General features: G+C 35.7%; 1 protein-coding gene across 1 annotated transcript in view; it reads left to right on the forward strand.

Moving 5' to 3' along the window:
- Window positions 1–20,012, forward strand: part of stag1a (STAG1 cohesin complex component a) — a 55,048-nt gene extending 35,036 nt beyond the window's left edge. The window contains exons 3-34 of the mRNA XM_058745444.1: window positions 1,080–1,194; window positions 1,293–1,445; window positions 2,230–2,326; window positions 2,422–2,498; window positions 2,592–2,796; window positions 3,982–4,133; window positions 4,370–4,443; window positions 4,525–4,648; window positions 4,740–4,838; window positions 4,918–4,997; window positions 5,083–5,190; window positions 5,334–5,448; window positions 5,628–5,745; window positions 7,145–7,248; window positions 7,354–7,446; window positions 7,539–7,628; window positions 7,701–7,904; window positions 8,895–8,965; window positions 9,073–9,160; window positions 9,876–9,956; window positions 10,174–10,266; window positions 10,363–10,537; window positions 10,757–10,896; window positions 11,957–12,058; window positions 12,150–12,298; window positions 12,385–12,513; window positions 13,624–13,829; window positions 13,957–14,128; window positions 17,381–17,494; window positions 17,574–17,688; window positions 17,792–17,872; window positions 19,050–20,012. Of these exons, the coding sequence (XP_058601427.1) occupies window positions 1,080–1,194; window positions 1,293–1,445; window positions 2,230–2,326; window positions 2,422–2,498; window positions 2,592–2,796; window positions 3,982–4,133; window positions 4,370–4,443; window positions 4,525–4,648; window positions 4,740–4,838; window positions 4,918–4,997; window positions 5,083–5,190; window positions 5,334–5,448; window positions 5,628–5,745; window positions 7,145–7,248; window positions 7,354–7,446; window positions 7,539–7,628; window positions 7,701–7,904; window positions 8,895–8,965; window positions 9,073–9,160; window positions 9,876–9,956; window positions 10,174–10,266; window positions 10,363–10,537; window positions 10,757–10,896; window positions 11,957–12,058; window positions 12,150–12,298; window positions 12,385–12,513; window positions 13,624–13,829; window positions 13,957–14,128; window positions 17,381–17,494; window positions 17,574–17,688; window positions 17,792–17,872; window positions 19,050–19,073 (3,748 nt within the window). The 3' untranslated portion in view covers window positions 19,074–20,012. The remainder of the gene's footprint in view (window positions 1–1,079; window positions 1,195–1,292; window positions 1,446–2,229; window positions 2,327–2,421; window positions 2,499–2,591; window positions 2,797–3,981; window positions 4,134–4,369; window positions 4,444–4,524; window positions 4,649–4,739; window positions 4,839–4,917; window positions 4,998–5,082; window positions 5,191–5,333; window positions 5,449–5,627; window positions 5,746–7,144; window positions 7,249–7,353; window positions 7,447–7,538; window positions 7,629–7,700; window positions 7,905–8,894; window positions 8,966–9,072; window positions 9,161–9,875; window positions 9,957–10,173; window positions 10,267–10,362; window positions 10,538–10,756; window positions 10,897–11,956; window positions 12,059–12,149; window positions 12,299–12,384; window positions 12,514–13,623; window positions 13,830–13,956; window positions 14,129–17,380; window positions 17,495–17,573; window positions 17,689–17,791; window positions 17,873–19,049) is intronic.
- Window positions 20,013–20,098: the final 86 nt, after the last annotated feature.

A 20,098-nucleotide genomic window follows, 5' to 3' on the forward strand; every position in this document is an offset into this window, starting at 1 on the left:
TTTCTGAAGGATCATGTGACACTGAAGACTGGAGTATTGGCTGATGAAAATTTAGCGCTGCATTACAAAAATAAATTATATTTTAAAGTATATTAAAATAGGAAATTATATATATATATATATATATATATATATATATATATATATATATATATATATATATATATAAAGGAAATATATTGTTTTTTCTTTAGAGCTGTCAAATCATGATTAATCGCATTCATAATTAAAGTTTGTGTTGTTTACATATGCGTGTACTGTGTATGTTTATATATATATATATATATATATAATATACTGTACACGTGTACATTTAAGAAATATATGTAATAGATACTTATATATATATATATATATATATATATATATATATATATACACATGTAAATATTTATTAAATACAAATATACATATAAATATAGATAGTGTATTTATTTATATAAGACACAAATGCTAATGGAAATTACAAGCACATAAAATTACCAAAACGTAAACTAGAATTAAAACTGAAAATATAAAAATGTAAGTTAATTTACAATATTAATAAAAATATAATAGCAAAAAATACCACTGGTCCAAGTTAAACAACAATGTCATTTTTTTTATGTTAGATGACTGATTACAGTAAATTTCTGAAAAATTTTAAACATTCTGTGTGACAAACAATTTCATCAATTGTTAATAAATTGCTCTATAAATAATAGAGAAAATGAAATAAACACAATGAAAGCATTTGTCGATTTTGTGTTTGAGAAGATATGGTAGATATGATATGGATATGATAACTTTTTAAGCATAAAAAAGAAACTAAACAACAAAATATGATTAGATATGCTTATATAAATGTGATTGATCTAAAATATTTTAAATGTAATTTTTTTGATTGGCTAAATAGACATTAAAAAATAATACATACACTTAACATGTAATTGATATTATTTTAATGATTAGAATTAAGCTTGCAAAACACTACATAGCAGTATTTAGTGCGCTTCATCAGATGTGGACTTTCATTGGATGACTCAGATGTTCTTGCCTGTGGCAGAGTTCATGAGGAGCTCATGGTGTTTTCCTCACAGGGACTCGGGTGAGTCGGGTCAGGACACAGTGAGTCTCAGTATGAGTGTGAGTGAGCTGGACGACCCTGGAGATGGAAAGAGCAAGAAGAAGAGAGGCCGGCCTGGCAGACCACCTGTATGCCTCACACGAAAACTATTTCCTTGACTTACCACAAAAACAGATTATGTTTTAGTCATGATTTAATTTAGCATTTATATTCCCCCTGACTCCAGGCACCCAACAAGAAGCCTCGGAAGTCCAATTTGGAAAAGTGCCAGATGGGAGTCCAGCGGGGGCGCAAGGCCAATGGAATGGCCCAGCAGAACGGAGAGGGCGATCCTGTCACTCTGTTTGAAGTGGTCAAACAGGGAAAGAGCGCTATGCAGGTATAACACACAGATGAAATCAGAAGAGAAAACTGATCACCATATCATAACTTTTTATAGGTACCTCATGTCTAATATTATTTCACATAGGTGTTAATGCATTTGGTGAGTTTTGATGATAATTAGAATTCAATTTCACCACACAAAGAATGCAAATGCTCCGGATTTAGTCAGACTAAAGCTCTGATCAATTTATAGAAATCACACATAACAGAATAAAAAAGTTATGTCAAACTGAATAAATTTGCTAACAGACTTGCACACTACTGTTCAAATGTTTGAGGTCAGTAAGATTTTTTAATAAAATGACTAAATTATTACTACCTATTACTACTTTTGAAAATTCAGGAATAAATTAAACTTTATTAAAATAGAAAACAGTTATTTCAATTGTAATGATATTCCATAATAATATTCCACAGCTTTGATGAGCCTAAGAGAGTACTTTTAAAAAACATTAAAAAACCAAAAATCATACTGACCCCAAACCTTTGAACAGTAGTGGATAATTAACTCACTGCATATTTTAACAGCCCTAATTATAAAATGTTAAATAGTGTGTATTTTTTCAGTGTTAAATGAAGAGTGAAATGTATGTGTGGCGTCCAAATGTTTCAGATCAGGAGCAGATGTTGAATATGTTACAGCTGGAGGTGTGCAGTTATTACATCCACCATGTCAGACTCACTTAATAACTCTCAAAGCCAGATTGTTCTGCTAAAGGAAAGAGTGTTGAGCACTGTGTTTATGTAAATGGTGACACAGTTGTCCATGACTCTTTCAGTCGGTTGTTGATGATTGGATTGAGTCATACAAGCAAGACAGAGATTTAGCACTTCTGGACCTCATCAACTTCTTCATCCAGTGCGCTGGCTGTAAAGGTACGAATACCTCATGCACATAAATATTATTAATTAATAATAATAATAATGTAATATTCATAATAGTAGTGATTACTGACCGTCCTTCATTTCAGGCACTGTAAGAATTGAAATGTTTCGCAACATGCAGAATGCTGAAATTATCCGCAAAATGACAGAAGAGTTTGACGAGGTATCCTTTCGGATGAATTTACAGAATCACACGTAGGAAATGAACCTTTGAACTCTGGTCTGAGTAGGTCATTTCTTTTGTTTTTTAATGCAGGACAGTGGCGATTACCCCTTGACCATTTCTGGCCCGTTGTGGAAGAAGTTTCGCTACAACTTCTGTGAGTTCATCTGCGTCCTGATCCGCCAGTGCCAGTACAGCATCATCTACGATGAGTACATGATGGACACGGTCATCTCTCTGCTGACGGGTCTGTCGGACTCACAGGTTCGAGCCTTCAGACACACCAGCACTCTAGCAGGTAAACCTTCATTTGTAATGAGAATTACATTATTAATCTGTTGTCTACAAAAAGGTCTCCCTGTGGTTTTCTGCCACAATAGAAGTTCTGTGGGTCGCCGCCAATAGCCTCGTGGTTAGTGCGCCGACATACAGTGCAACTGCTCTCACGGCGACCCAAGTTCGATTCCCGTCTCCAGGTCCTCTGCCGATCCTACTCCCTCTCTCTCCACCCAATGCTTTCCTGTCAGCTCTCTACTGTCCTGTCCCAATAAAGGCAGAAAACGCCCATAAATATAACTTTAAAAAAAAAGGGAAAAAAAGAAGTTGTTCTGTGGTTTCATGTTTAAAAGCTAAGAGTTGAAGATAGCCATCAATATTAGTATTGTATTTTTTTTAGTATTGTATAATTTAAATTATTATTAAAAAATAAAAATAATAATTATTATTATTAAATACTTGTTTTGTTATGTTACAGATCAGTAATATTAATACTACTGCTGTATATTTCTTTATTGGTTTGTTTAATTTTTCTAATTTAATTAGTGCTCTCAAACGATTAATTGGATTAATTGGAAACTTTTACATAATATATGTGTGTGTGTACTGTGTATATTTATTATGTATATGTAAATACACACACATGCATGTATATATTTAAGAAAAATATGTTACGTTTATATATTAAATATATTTATATATGAGATAATTTATATGAATATAAATATATACACGTAAGTACATTGTAAATATTTTCAAAATATATGCTGTATCTGTGTCTTTATACATAATACAGTACACACGCATATATTATGTAAACAAAAACTTTTATTTTGGATGCGATTAATCGCCATTATTTGTTTGACAGCACTAAATTGAACTAAATACACATGTTTTAATAATAATAAAAGTAACAATAAAATTATTATGATTATTGAATACTTTTTTTTTTACAATTCAATACATATTAATACGATAGTTTATCAATTTCTTTATAGGTTTGTTTAATTTTTGTAATTTAAACAAATAAAATACTTGGTAACAATAATAAAAATGTTTTAAAAAAAAAAGTATATTATTTTTATTATCGTAGAGGATTTCATAAAAACAATGTGCATGTGACCTAAAGTAGAGATTTTCAGATTCTGTTTCAAAAAATAAGAAAATAAGTTTGCATCCCTGTCCTTTGTTTTGTTTTTGCTCTCAGCCATGAAGCTCATGACCGCTCTGGTGAACGTGGCTCTGAATCTGAGCATTAACCAGGACAACACACAGAGACAGTATGAAGCTGAACGCAACAAAATGGTGGGCAAGAGAGCCAATGAGAAGCTTGAACTCCTACTTCAAAGAAGGAAAGAGGTATCAATCCTGAGCACTCTTATCTTACTCCATGTAAAATTCATTTGTAGAGGCCTACATTAAATTCTGTGCACAGAACTTATAAATTAAACATGTTTCCTTCAGAAAGTCCTACTCATATTTCACAGAATTTAGTGGGTTTGCAGAAAATGTGAAATAAATCTGCAAATTGTATCGGTATACAGTCATTCTATTGCTGATCATTTACTCATAATATGAGCAAACTTTCTCACCAGCTTCAAGAAAACCAAGATGAAATCGAAAACATGATGAACTCGATCTTCAAGGGAATCTTTGTTCATCGTTATAGGTGATCAGAGTTGTATACCTACACAATAATAGCGCAATAGTAGCTGTGGATATCTGATCTCATCTTCTGCGTTACCACCAGGGATGCAATTGCCGAAATCAGAGCGATTTGTATAGAGGAGATCGGTGTGTGGATGAAAATGTACAGCGATGCCTTCCTGAATGACAGCTACCTGAAGTACGTCGGCTGGACCTTACATGATCGGGTATGCCATCTCCACATAAACCGAGAGCAGGACTTCTGCCCCTATAATGTTTAATTTTCAGTCTATTAATATCAGCATCCTCCATTTCCAGCAAGGTGAAGTGCGCTTGAAGTGTTTGAAAGCCTTACAAAACCTCTACACAAACCGTGAACTTTTTCCAAAACTCGAGCTCTTCACAAACCGTTTCAAGGTAAGAACGCAGTTTAGGAGAGGTATCGCAATTCTCTGAATGTGTTCCCCATGTAGATGATGATAAAATCTCCTCACAGGATCGTATCGTGTCTATGACGCTGGATAAAGAGTATGATGTGGCTGTGGAGGCCATCAGACTGGTCACGCTAATCCTTCAGTGAGTAAAACTCAGATGCTATCAGATGCTGAATGTAACTGCAGTCTGGATGCTTTCCTCCATCAGATGTTCTTCATTTGTTCAGGGGTAGTGAGGACGCTTTGTCTAACGAGGACTGTGAGAATGTCTATCATCTGGTGTACTCCGCTCATAGGCCTGTGGCAGTGGCTGCTGGGGAGTTCCTACATCGAAAGTGAGCCAGCTAACATCCTTTCTCTGTAAAATATTGTTTTTGAATATTTATCTCTGTGGCTTTTGTCTCGTTATTTTATTTTATTTTGATTTAACTTTATTTCATTTGAATTCATGTTATATTTTCTACTCTGTCATATGTAGGTTGTTTAGCAGACATGATCCTCAGGCGGAGGAAGCTCTGGCCAAACGCAGAGGCAGGAGCAGCCCAAACGGAAACCTTATCCGCATGCTGGTGCTCTTCTTTTTGGAGAGCGAGGTAATGCCTCAAGTGATGATCAGGCACTAGAGAATTCTGAATGAGAATGGAGAATTATGATAAGTTAACACAATATTTGTCTCCTGAGTTAGCATCAGAATCCAGCTAGTTTCATTTATGTTGGTCTGAATCTCTTGTTTGTGTCAGAGCTAACGGTGTATGTGTGTTTGTGTTTCCAGCTGCATGAACATGCTGCCTATCTAGTGGACAGTTTGTGGGAGAGCTCTCAGGAGCTGCTGAAGGATTGGGAGTGCATGACCGAACTGCTGCTGGAGGAGCCAGTGCAGGGCGAGGAGGGTACAGACACCCCCAGAGGGGTTTTACTGCTGACCATAGTAGATCATAAGAGATAGAAATCATAGGGGAGACTGGGGCTAGTTTCCACAAAGGGCTTTATATCAAAAATTTAAATGCATTGTTTAATTACGCATTGCTGTTTCATTAATTGTTTTATGTTCCAAAATTGGTTTGTTTAAATGTAGCTGTAAAGCAGGGCTCTTCAACTCCAGTCCTAGAGGGCCAGTGTCTTGCTGAGTTTAACTCTAACCAAACACACCCAAAGAAGCTAATCAAAGTGTTTGGAATTGCTTGCCAATTACTGACAGATGGGTTAAATTGGGTACTAAAGGCCCTCCAGGACTAGAGTTGAAGAGTTGTGCTGTAAAGCCTATAATAGGATGAAGCCTATGTAGTATGAAAACAAGCCACGCTGTGTTTTATGAACTGTATCTTTTTAACTAAGCAGTACATGTTTGCTAATTTTTTGAAGCTATAATTTGATGGTAAAGTCTGTTCAAAGTTTTGGGGTCACTAAGGTTTTTTTTACATTTTTTTTCTCGTTTTAAAAAAATGTATACTGTTACTCAGTAACGATTCATTATATTCAAATAGTGACAGTATATTATATACAAAAGTGACAGTAAAGACATGTAAAATAAATGCTTTTGTTTTGAACGATTTATTCATAAAGGAATCCTATTTTTATTTTTATTTATTTATTTTTTTTATAAAATATTAAGCAGCACAACTTTTTTCAACTCTGATAATACCATGAAATGTTTCTTGAGCACCAAATCATATTAGAATCATATTTGCCATCACAAGAATACATTACATTTGAAAATATATTGAAATAGAAAACAGTCATTTGAAATTAAAATAGGTAAGGTTTCGTTGTTACACGTTACATGTACTTACTATTATAATAACAATAAATGATGCATAATTACATGCAAGTAACCCTAAGCCAAACCCTAATCCTAACCCTACCCATATAGTAAGTATGTAATTAATTGATATTACTCAGTGCTTAAATGTATAATTACACTGTAACAAGGACATCTTAAAATAAAGTGTAACCTTAAAATAACATTTCACAATATTTCTATTTTTACAGTATTTATGATCAAATTGGTGACCATAGGAGACTTTCCAAAAGTAAAAAAAAAAAAAAATCTTACCAACCCCAGACTTTTTAAATGTTGTATGAATAAAAATTTGATTTTGAAAAACCAGCTCACTCACCCTATGAAATATGGAGTAAATGGTGCCCTGTCTCCCCTATTATCTCCTCTATCTGGGAGCTATTTTTTGGTCAGAAAAGTCACACATCTACCCTTATCATGTCCTATATGGCTAAATGTATGCATCTGCAACATAAGCACATCTCTTTCTCTCTGACTCTGTTTGTCTTCAGTTTTGTCAGACAAGCAGGAGAGTTCTCTGATTGAGCTGACCGTCTGTACCATTCGTCAGGCTGCTGAGGCCCATCCGCCTGTGGGGAGAGGGACTGGGAAAAGGGTAAGACCTTTACTTGACAGTATATGGCTAAAAATATCTGCATCATTTTATTATAAAACATTTTTTTGTTCATCAATACTTAGTTTAGTCCATGTGGTTGTGCAGGTCTTGACAGCGAGGGAAAGGAAGATGCAGATTGATGATAGAAACAAATTAACAGAGCACTTCATCATGGCTCTTCCCATGTTACTCTCAAAGGTAAGTTGAAAAGTATTCTGATTTTCAAGCTCGCATACGTAATAACCGGGTCAGTCATATGCTGATAAACCCATTTATAAACCCACCCACAGTACCAGACAGATGGAGAGAAAGTAGCCAACCTCCTACAGATCCCACAGTACTTTGAACTGGATGTGTACAGCGCTGGGAGGATGGAGAAGGTAAGCAGTTTTTGCAGCTGGATCTCTGTTAATGCTAAACGTTAGCTGATGGACTGAATTTGAATGTTCCAGCACTTGGACGCGTTGCTCAAGCAGATCAAGTTTGTGGTGGAGAAGCACACGGACATGGAGGTGCTGGAGGCCTGCAGTAAGACCTACAGCATCCTGTGCAGCGAGGATTACACCATCATGAACCGTGTGGACATCGGCCGCAGTCAGCTCATCGATGAACTAGCCGACCGCTTCAACCACTCGGTGGAGGAGCTGCTGCAGGCGGTGAGGGCTCTGTGGAGGTGACGGACAGATTTAGAGAGATTGTTTGTTACAGTATCACATTAATTACAAAAGATATTCAGAAAGCACTTTAACAATGAGCAGACAGCTTTTTAAAAAGTTTTTAAGGGTATACTTAAAGCCAAAATGACATTAGTTTATATAAGCCTTTATGCTCTTATTTATTTATTTTTCTTTTGTAACATTGCATCTCTTTTCCAGAGTTCATAGTGACCATAGCTGTTAAGGTCCAAAAAATTCCATATGAACCAATTTGCTTGTATTTGAAATATTATCAATGAAAAGACAGAATTTTTGTATTTTTATTTGTTTATTTATTTATTTATTTTTGCAGTCAGTGAGTTGAATTTAACAGCAGGATCAGTGAATGAATTGTTTTTTGAGCTGATTCTTTTCAATCAGCTGATTGATCCAGTTTACAGATTGGACAAAATTATTCTTTCACAAATTGGAATAATCTGGTTCTCAGCATTCAAATTTCATCTTGTATGGCTTCAGAATACTTAAAGTATTTAAAAAAAAAAACCCTCTAAAAAGTAAGGAGTCTGTGGAAAAGTTTAGAGAAAAAAAAATCTCTAAAGAATGTTTAAAAAATAAATAAAAATAAAAATTAGAAATTATATTTAATAATAAATAAATAAATACATCTAACATGTATTGAATGTATATAAATGTATGTGAATATATAAATATATTGCATACGCGTATATATTCCTATTAATATTTTACCTATATTCATAATAATAATAATTCTTTCTTTCTTTCTTTTTTGTTGCTTAACAGCTGTGGTCAGAGTTTTGACTATCCTTTTAACATTTCAGTGCTTAGACATTTCAGAGCTTTATTAGTTGTTCCCTCTACTCTGAGACTGTTATTAGAGAGATGTAAAGATTGTGAACAGTTATGTATGATTCATATAATTGTGCAGCCTTCGCTGATAAAACATTTTCTGAATTTCTGCCTCATTAACAGGGGGAAGAGGCGGATGACGATGACATCTACAACGTTCTCTCCACTCTCAAGAGACTCACGGCCTTTCACAAGTACGCTGCTGTCTTGTTAAATCACTGCAAATGCAAGATATTTCTGACCATTTGGAGTCATTGAGTGCTAATGAACAAGCAATGTGTCTGTCTCTCCTCTCCATCAGTGCTCATGACTTGACCAGATGGGATTTTTTTGGGAACTGCTACAGGTTGCTTAGGACGGGAATAGAGCAGGGGTCTATGCCAGAGCAGGTGCGTCTGTTTCAGATATGAGATGAGGGAATCTCATGAAGCCTATCAAGAACATGTCCAGGTCACATTTCAACCCAAAATTAAAGGAATGAAATAAGAAATTATATTAACAAAAAGACATGAAAGGAAATTGTTATTTGTAGTCCGACATTGTTTTCATGACATTTCTGTACAACTGGAACAAAGCAGTATTATTCAGATGAAGTACACTACTGGTCAAAAATGTGTTGCTATAAAAACACTGTAAAAACAGTAATATTGTGAAATTGTATTACAATTTAAAAGAAATGTTTCTTATTTTAATATCTTTCAATTTGTAATGTAATATTGAATGTGTGTGTGTGTGTGTGTAATTTAGTCTTCAGCAGTGTCACATGATCCTTTAGAAATCATTCTAATAATGCTGATTTGGTGCTCAAGAAACATTTCTTTTAATACATCATTGAAGAATGTGCAGAATGTTTTTTTTTTTTATTGCTTTTTTATAGTATTGAATATTGAAAATGAAATATATATTTATTAAAGAGAAAGAAAAAGAAGAATAAGTTTGGTATCATTATAAAAATGCTATGATTGTCCAAAAATAATAAAATATTCCTGACAAACAAAAAATCCCTTTCAACTTTTTTCTTAAATTTGATTTTATACTGTTTTCAGGTGACATGGCAACATTGATTTCATGTAGATACTAAGTGTGTTTGATTGTGTTTTGTAGATAGCAGTACAGGCTCTTCAGTGTTCTCATTACTCCATACTGTGGCAGCTTGTGAAGATCACAGAAGGAGCTCCATCCAAGGTATGTTTTTACTTCTTATTTAGCAGATGGATTGGATACAATGCGACTTGAAATACACCACAGAGCTTCATTTCATTATCAGCCGTTCATTGACCCACTCATCCTATATTGAATATAATATTGAATGTGACTAGGCTGAACAAGCATAAGAGGGGTGTTCATTAACTGATTATTGCAGCTTTCAACCAAAAAGCATAAATATTTTCTTTGATTTCAGGATGATCTCCTAGCACTTCGCAGGGTTGTCAAGTCTTTTCTAGCTGTGTGCCAGCAGTGTTTATCAAACGTCAACACACCGGTTAAAGAGCAGGTGTGCTCCTTTCTTTGTCCTTTCATTCAGGAAAGATGTGCCTGTGCAGTAGTCATTCATGCTATGATTGTTTCACTTTCCCGTCTCTTCCTGCAGGCGTTCATGCTGCTATGTGACCTGCTGATGATCTTCAGTCACCAGCTCACCACAGGGTCCAGGGAGGGTCTGCAACCTCTGGTCTTCAACCCAGACAGCAGCCTACAGAATGAGCTGCTCAACTTCATCCTAGACCATGTGTTTATAGACCAGGATGATGAGAATCAGAGCTTAGGTGAGCCTAGAGACAATATTAATGACATAAAATGTATGTTTATATTGAATTTACTGTCATTTAACATTATAAAAAGTATAAATACAATTCTGTACATGCTTAAATAATGATTTATATTTGAAGACATTTGCAAATTTGTGCATATACATAGTGAATGTCAAATCACTGTTTTGAATCTTTTGACGTGTTGAAGTTAGTGTTTTCATGTTTGTTACCCAGAGGGTGATGAGGAGGATGAAGCTAACAAGATTGAGGCCTTACACAAAAGGAGAAACCTCCTAGCGGCCTTCAGCAAGCTCATCATTTATGATATAGTAGACATGCCAGCTGCTGCAGACATTTTCAAACACTACATGAAGGTAAAATAACCAATTATCACTTTATCTGACATGCCCACTGTCATGAAAGAAACTAATCTTAAGAGTCTGGCTGTGTCCAAACTGCATTTAAAATCAGGCAATGAGATCTAAGCAATTGTATTGCCAGAAACTCAAAGGCAAATGTCAATGCTGTAACCTCATAGGGCCCTATTTTAACGATCTAAGCGCATGGCACAGGTGCACTTAGGGCGTGTCCGAATCCACTTTTGCTAGTTTAACGACGGTGGGTCGGTGCGCCAGGCGCATGGTCCAAAAGGGTTGTACCTATTCTTTTAATGAGCCATGGGTGTGTTTTGGGCGTAACGTGTAGTAAACCATCACAGCCTCATCTCCCATTCCTTTTAAAAGCCAGTTGTGCTTGCACCATGGCGGATTCGCTATTTACATGGTGGATTTTGCAAGAGCAAAGCCTGAACGTGTCTCCAGAGATAAACGGATCTGCTCGTGCACGAGGTTGAATCGTACACAATAATAATCTTTTACATTAAAATCCTTTCATTTTTAATATTTGGCATGTTTGTGTGCTGCTGCGTGTCCCTGTAATAAGCAGAGTGTACGCCTGTTTTGCACCCACGGTGCATAATATGAATGCGCCCCTTAAAAAAAATACTGCAATCGTTTTCAGTTGCCTCAAACTCGCCAACAATGCGCCTGAACACACCTAATTTTCAGACCAATACGCCCATGGGTGAACAGATGGGCGCAAGTGCATTTGCTATTTAAACAATGTGGCGTATGAAAATGATAACTGGATCGGGCTGAAACTAGCAAAAAACACCTTCCGCCCAGATGATTGGGCCCAAAGTGATTTATTGCAACTGATTAGTTTACCTCTTATTTGCATAAAGTTGAAAATTTTTTAGCCCTTTTTTAATGCTCTCAGTGCTTGTTCTGCTCCATGTCAATCCCACAATCCCTCACCCAGACATGCCTCATCTTGCTCACTCAGTGCTAGTGGACATATATTTTATATGTCCACATTCTAGGTTAGTTCTTAAATTTTTATCACACTGCTGAACTTCCTGTAAACTATGTGTAGTACTACAACGATTATGGAGACATCATCAAGGAGACTCTAAGTAAGACCAGACAGACGGACAAGATACTGTGTGCCAAGACGCTCATCCTGAGCTTACAGCAGGTGAGATGACAGCATAAGATTCACGTGATATCTGCATTATCATTTCAGATCTTGATAATTCTACTAATCCTGTTATTTTTCTGTTCTTCAGCTCTTTAATGAGCTGATCCAGGATCAGGGGCCTAACTTGGACAGGACCTCATCTCATGTGAGTGGTATTAAGGAATTGGCCCGTCGCTTTGCCCTCACCTTTGGCTTGGACCAGATCAAGACCAGAGAGGCTGTGGCCACACTGCACAAGTAACTTCTCTTTAATATTTGAATTATTACTCATCAACAGACATCATCTTCATTCTATCTCTCACAAATATTTTTGCTGTATTCAGAGATGGTATTGAGTTCGCCTTCAAGTATCAGAATCCTAAAGGACCAGAGTATCCCCCTCCAAATCTGGCTTTCTTGGAGGTTCTCTGTGAATTTTCCTCAAAGCTTCTTCGCCAAGACAAGAAAACAGTGTAAGTTAGTCTGAGGAGCACTTTGTTTTATTTAGGAAAGGTTTATTTAATGTGTTTTTTTTAGGCTCATGGGCATGAGCTTTGACTTGATTTAGTAAAAAGAGACACTGACTGTACACTAAAACATCATGTAATCCTTCACTGTGCAAAATTCCTTTTCATTGGATGGATCCTTTGAGAACCTGAGCAGAAAGATTGCATTTTAATGTATAATATATAAAAAATGTATATAAATAACGAGTACAAATATATATAAAGTGCCATTTAAAAGTTTGGGATCAGTACATTTTTAATGTTTTTTTTTAATGTTCTTATGCTCATCAAGTCTGTATTTCTTTACAGTAATATTGTGAAATATTATTGCAATTTGTAATATTGGTTTCCTATTTTAATATACTTTAAAATATAATTTATTTCTGTGAGGCGGTGCTGAATTTTCTAATATGCTGATTTATTATCAGTGTTGAAACTGATGTGCTGCTTAATATTTTTTGGAACTTGTGATAGTTTTTTCTTTGATTCTTCGATAAATAAAAAGTTAAAAAAGAACAGCATTTATTCAAAATAGAAATCTTTTCTAACAATATAAGTCTTTACTATCACTTTTTATCCATTCAACACATCCTTGCTAAATAAAAGTACTAATTTCTAACTTTTAAATAGTAGTGTATATTTTTTATTTATCAAAGAATCCTGAAAAAAGGTATCACAGGTACCAAAAAATATTAAGCAGCACAAATGTTTCTAACATTGATTATAAATTAGCATATTAGAATGATTTCTGAAGGATCATGTGACACTGAAGACTGGATTATTCAGTCTTGGAAAATTCAGCGCTGCTTCAAAGGAATAAATTATGTTTTAAAGTATATTAAAATAGAAAACTTTTATTTTAAATTGCAATAATATTTCACAAAATTACAGTATTTTTGATCAAATAGATACAGTTTTGGTGAGCATAGGAAACATATCTTAAAAAACTCTTACCGATGCCTAACATTTGAACGGCAGTGTATATATTTGAATTTTTAGGGATTATGTTAATAGAATTCTATTGTTAAATAAAAATAATATGTTTGTATCTTTGTGTTCTCCCTTTGGCTCTCTCAGGCACTCGTATCTGGAAAAGTTCATGACTGAGCAGATGATGGAGAGGCGGGAAGACATCTGGCTGCCGCTCATCTCCTACAGGAACTCTCTGCTGACGGGTGGAGATGAAGATCGCATGTCCATCACCACCAGCAGCAGCAGCAGCAAAGCTGGATCTATACGGAGCAAGAAGGGCCGTCTACCCATGCACAAGAAACGCATCGAGGGTGAGGATGCCAGTAGATGTAATCATACTGATATGAGACGGGACGCCTGTGGGTTGCTTCAGTTGACCGAGATGCCTAAAAGTAAGCAGTCATGGGCTGTTTTGTGTGTGGTGTCGTGGTTCTGCAGAGGAGAGTGTGGAGAGCTCTTGGATGATGAGGAATAACACCCTACAGACTCCCGGAGCCCTGCAGACACCGGAGCTCACCTCCACCGTGCTCCGAGAAAACCCTCGGCAAGCTGCTGAGCACCTCCCTGAGCAGAACTCTGAGCCTGTCTCTGAATCCGACTATGTTCATAAGTAAGTCAACTTGAAAACACCACAAATCCAACAGTTTTGGAATGCTTATGCCACACATCCATTTCTATTTAAAACCATTGGACATTAATAGAAAATTAGTCCTCCATTTTGGCTATACTGGATATTTATAATGTTGCATTTAATCGTTATGTCTGTATAACGTTATATCTGTAAAAACCCCAAAAAGAACAGTACACCAAAAAAGTAGTATGTCTCAATTAATAGTATGCAAAAAAAAGTTGTGCATTTGATGGACACTTTACTATCATATGAAGCCATGGGAGAGGAGTTGGAATGTCATTGGTCGTGGAAGCGTGGGGTGGGGGGTGGCGCTCATCATATGCTTTATGTTTGAAACAGCTTCACAAACAGTCTACTTACACAGTAGGCTACATTTCTATGTTGCAAACACTAAATAATAACGAAAGTATTGGGATGAACGTTTTTAATCCGGATATATAGAGTCTGATGTTGCGGCAGCCGCGATTAAAACGAGTAGCCTAATTAATCTTTGGAACTAAAGATATGCTTAAAAAAACAAAAAAAAGATTGTAACTATGCCAGTAGGTGGCAAACAGTGACTGTTAAATGTATTTTATGCCTGAATCATTCAAGAGATTAGTTCAAAAACTCTGGAGGAGAAACAAGTCTTCATTTATTTTTTTCAAATATTAGATTTTTTACATAGGCTAGCGGCTAGCCTAATTAATTATTTAATTTAATACATATTTTTAAAAAGATTAATTTATAACATTTTAGACATTTATACATAGACTCATTTATAACATTAAATAAAACATTTAGTCAGAAACTCAAGTAAATTACATTGTTTGGTTGTCTAATGTTTGTTTTCAGAATCGTGGGAGAATCATGGCATAAAAATACATAGACTAACATATGATCAACTTATACCAGTAGTACTGTTTGTAGCCTATTATGTATGTTTATGAACTACGTATGTATTATGTAGTTCTGCAAACCCCCCCGGGCCCCCCCTTCTTTTGGTTCGTTCCACGATCCATGCTGACATGGTGGATGATAGGATAGGGCTGGGAAAATAAATCAATGCATTGCGAATCGAGAAATGATTCAGCATCGATTCTGTTTCCAAATCCTTACACACACTTGAACCTGAAATAATCATTCATAAAATTGAAAAGGTTGAAGCGAATTACATGGGTGTTCACAGTGGGCTGTGTTTACATTAATCTCGCGTCATAAAAGCATTCTGAGCCGAGGTGAAATGACATGACTCAGCCAAACCTAAAAGCGCTCTTGAGCACTCTTCTTCATTAGCATTTGAGTGTGCGGATGAAAACTAGTTTAGAGAGAATCGCGATGCATTCGGAAGATCTTCGAAACGATCCACAAATCGATTCTGCGTCGATTTATCGTCGTAGCCCTGGTGGATGTAGTCATTTCAGTCATATTACTCATATTCATACTATATGGCGCACTCATTTTTAACTGTTGCGAAGTTTCCAAAATGTAGTTACCACTAACGTTACCTCAGTATGTGATTTTAGCATTTACAGGGGTTAAAGCAAAAAAAAAAATCCTGAGCCTGAACCTTTTCCTGGGGGCAGGGGGAGGGGGCAGCCCATGCAAAGCATGCAATGACTGTTGCAACTTAAACATTTGAAAGGATACTATGGCAAAGTTATTTCTTTCCTTATTGAAACTATAGCTATATCATACACTTTGAATTATTAGCTATATCACCGCTTATCAACACTAGGGGTGTGACAATATACTTAGATCACGAGATGAGACAAAATACAGATACTTGGTTCACTAGAATGAGACAATTATAATGCTATTTTTAAGATATTTTCAATGACAAACTATTTGTCTTTTAATTACAAAAAGTAAAAATACAGTTTTATTTTGAAATATTTTAACTAATCTATGGCTGTAACTACTGATTATTTTGGTAATCAAGTAATCTACTGATTATTTTGACAATTGAGTAATCTGATATTTTTATTAACACAAACAGACCTAAGTGAAAACCAGGCTGTAGTATGATTATTTATATATAAACTAACGATGAGGCAATAATAATTGGCTCAAATAAAATATCAAAACCAAGTAATTACATGGTTTTATTGAACAACACAGTTAAAATACATAATGTAATATGCCTATACATAATATGAACATAACCAATTTAAGTAAATTATGTATTATAACAAATACCTGCAGAGGGCGACAACGGTGACGTTTCGCTTTACAGAGTGATTAAACGATGTTTTAATCTAATACATTTTTATATTTGGCCACATACAAAAACTTTTAATTTGAAATCGCGATATACAACATGGCATTTAGACATAGGTTGAAGTATTCTCCTGTGTTGGCAAAGGTTTATAAATGATTTACGTTACAAATCTAGTAAGATAATGCACATTGTTTTCCCAGATGAACTTTAAGCAATTCTCACAGCATATAACTTACAGAGGAAGAGTTTAGCCCCTTTCACACATACAGTCTTTACTGGAAATTACCATTAGATCATATGTGAACAGGACCTTTTCAAAAAGCCCGGTAAATCTGTTCTGGCAATCATATCGTTCTTATGGAGATGACACGATTACTCTGAGCTGTTTACAAAGCTCCGCTGCTTTTTAATTAATTTTTCCATGTAAATATGCGCTAGATGGACTTTGACCGTCGCACTTCTCCATTCATCAGGACTGCGACTCTGCCTACTATTACTCGCGGCGCGCCTCGTGTTTATAAGAGCAAACAATTCTGATTGGCTAATAATGTTAGTTTGCTTGAGAGTGAAATCTGTGCTACTCTAATACTATTGGTAGGCGAACTCATGGACTCGACAGTGATATCAACAAGTTTTTTTTAAATGTAGGATTTTTTTTTTTCCCGCAGCCAAACGCTGCACGCCGGAGAACCGGCACGGTGCCGGAGAACTTTAAGCCCTGCATTTAGTGTTATTTTAGTATTATTTGTATAGTATTAGTGTATTATATTTTGAATTTAGTATTTACTTTTTTTTTTTTTTTAAGTTAGTCATTTGAATACATATTTCATGTATACATATAACATATTTCTTTTAGTTGCCATGGCAACATTTCTTCAATTTTTAAAAAAAATCTAATCTTATATTTTATTTCAGATTTATTTCTATTAACAAAATCTTTAATAGTTTTGGTTTTAGTTACCAGTAAGAACACTGGTTGTATTTTGTCAGCTAGTATGTGCAGTGTATAAAGTGTTTTTTCTCTCGGTCAGTCCTCAGATGCAGATGTCCTGGCTCGGCCAGCAGAAGATGGAGGAGGTGAACAGGAAAGAACGCACAGCCATGAACTACATGAAGGCCCGTAGCGGAGGCGTACGACAGACTGTGTATGTGGAGAAAGAAATGTGGGATGTTTGACATGAGGAACGGGCTGTAGTTAATGTTACTTTGATGTCTCTAATCTAGACGTGGTCTCATGGAGGATGACGCAGAGCCCATCTTTGAGGATGTCATGATGTCGTCGCGAGGTCAGCTGGAAGACATAAGTGAAGAATTCGAGGACACCATGGTCATTGATCTGGTAATCAGATAATGCTAGCAAATAAAAGTGTCTCAGAGTGCTTACGTATTTAAATATACTGTGGATAGAAATTCCAAATCACATGATCTTAAATCCTCTGCAGCCTCCATCCAGGAACAGGCGAGAGAGAGCAGAGCTAAGACCAGACTTCTTTGACTCTGCAGCCATGATTGAGGATGAGTCGGTAAGAATGAATCGCCAAGGCTTTTACTTATTATATAAATATAGAATTACACTGCCCTGCATCATATTTGCTGATTGAAATTCAATGCTCATTTTGGGGTGCCGATTCCAAAAATAGTGGCTGTTTTGTCCTAGCACATCACACATTTTTGCCTTCGATAGACATTTGTAAGGTGAGGAAGTCTTGTATTATCCCTTAATCACCAGAAAAACTGGCTCAATGCTTACAGCTTATAGCCTTGCTCAATTCTCAGCTGATCTTTACATATGAATGAATGATTTTGAAGACATTAATTTTATGCCCAATCCTGATTTTAAGATTAGAATTATGGCAAGTGACAGAAGAAAAAGCAAACATGACCCAGCTACATACATGTTGTTTTACTACATCCAAATAATGACAGAAAATTCAATTTTGTTTTTAAAAAAAATCTTATTTATAAACTTGTTAAAATACTCCATATCAAAGAACTTCACATGAATACATTTTCCACTCCCTTGCAGGTTGTAAGTTAAATTATGCATTTTGTAAACTACTTTTTGTCATTAAAACTTTTGAAATTTGACTACTTTGGTTATTTTGACAAGTGCACTAAAGCTGATACATATAATTTGTAAAATCGTGTGTGTGTGTAAAAAGTTTTTATTGATATTTTTTAACCCAGCATCATCAAATTGGGTAATATTAGGCCTTTATTTGCAAACCAGCCAAGATGCAGGGCTGTGTTATCAGTAGGCCTGCATGATTATTTCAGATAAATCCAAAATCAGGATATGACTTCTGCGATTGTCAATAAATATATGCGATGCACATTTTAGAGTGAATCGCGGCACTGTGTTCTTTGACAGATGAGCAGCTTGTGAATCTATTTTTTTAGTGTTTCGGTTTGTGGTAAATGCTGCTCTACATCAAGTGCCATGAGTTTGGGTTGCTTTAAAAATGCAACGTCCCAGATTAAATTATTTTCCCAGATATATTATTAAATATAATTATTATTATTGTGTAGTCATATTGATATACAATCACAAAAAAAAGGCAAATTGTGCAGCACTACAAGCACATCAAACCAGGAATATTTTAAATTGCAATTTTAATCAGAAAAAGCACAATTACATATTTCCCCCAAATCATGCAGCCCTAATTATCAACAAATGATCGCCTGTTATTTTTTCTCCAGGGTTTCACAATGCCCATGTTCTGAGGTGCCACAACAGATGGAAAAAGAGTGTTTGAAGTGATTAAAGGGCTGAAGAGACATTCACATAAGAGTGGAAGCACTGGTGTCCAGGTTCAGTGATTCTAGAGCAAACTCTCCACAAATCCTCAACCATCCTCTTTTATCAAACGCCACATCAGAGGAGCTTTTATTCATCCAGAGATTATTTTAACAGATGCAGTCCAGTCATGTCACACATGGTGAATTTTTCTGTCGAACAAGCTCTTTGTCAGCTCATTAGAGTCGCACTGGATGGGATTTACATTGTGGTACAAATTTATCATGTAAGAATGTACGGTCCTATATGTTCAAGATGTACATATTTGTGTTTATCCATCCTACTATGTATATGCCCTGTACAGTTAGATTATGAAGTCGCTTTTACTATCAGGTCAACGAACGGATTCTTCCTACCAAAATAAGCAGTCGAACATGTTGGTCAATCTAAATCTACATATAAAACAGCACTCAGTTGTCATAATTATGGTAAATGATGAAGGCAGGTGGGAAACGTTTGGTCAGTGTTAAAAATGCAGTTAATATTGTCAGAAAGCCAAAAATCTCTGTGACCGTTGTCCTGAAGGGGCATTACACTACATATTGTGTATTTTGGCTTGCAGAAGCATTTGAATGGTCAGTATTTTATTTCCAGTAGATTTAGTTCTAATGAGGTGAGGTTTATTTGTGTGAAACGTCTATACGGCAGGGTTTTCGTCAGTTGCTCGTGTTCGGGTCAAACAGCAGAGGCTGCTGTGCCATGTATCGAGTCAGGCCCATTCAAGTATTGCCTCCGTTTAAGTGCTTTATGGTCCTGTGCTATCAAAAAGTGAAATGTTATACTGTCAACAACATGAGTTTCCCATGATTATCATTATTATTCCCCTACCCTGAGCCCTGGTTAGTTTTGCTAGTGTACCTGTAAATTGTACATTTTCAATATAAAATGGTTTTCTTTTGTACAACCTAGAAATGATGTACCACTTTCCCTTTTAATGGAAAACTGTTCTAAA

The sequence above is a fragment of the Onychostoma macrolepis genome, chromosome 02, assembly GCF_012432095.1.
Source record: "Onychostoma macrolepis isolate SWU-2019 chromosome 02, ASM1243209v1, whole genome shotgun sequence".
NCBI classification, from domain to species: Eukaryota; Metazoa; Chordata; class Actinopteri; order Cypriniformes; family Cyprinidae; genus Onychostoma; species Onychostoma macrolepis.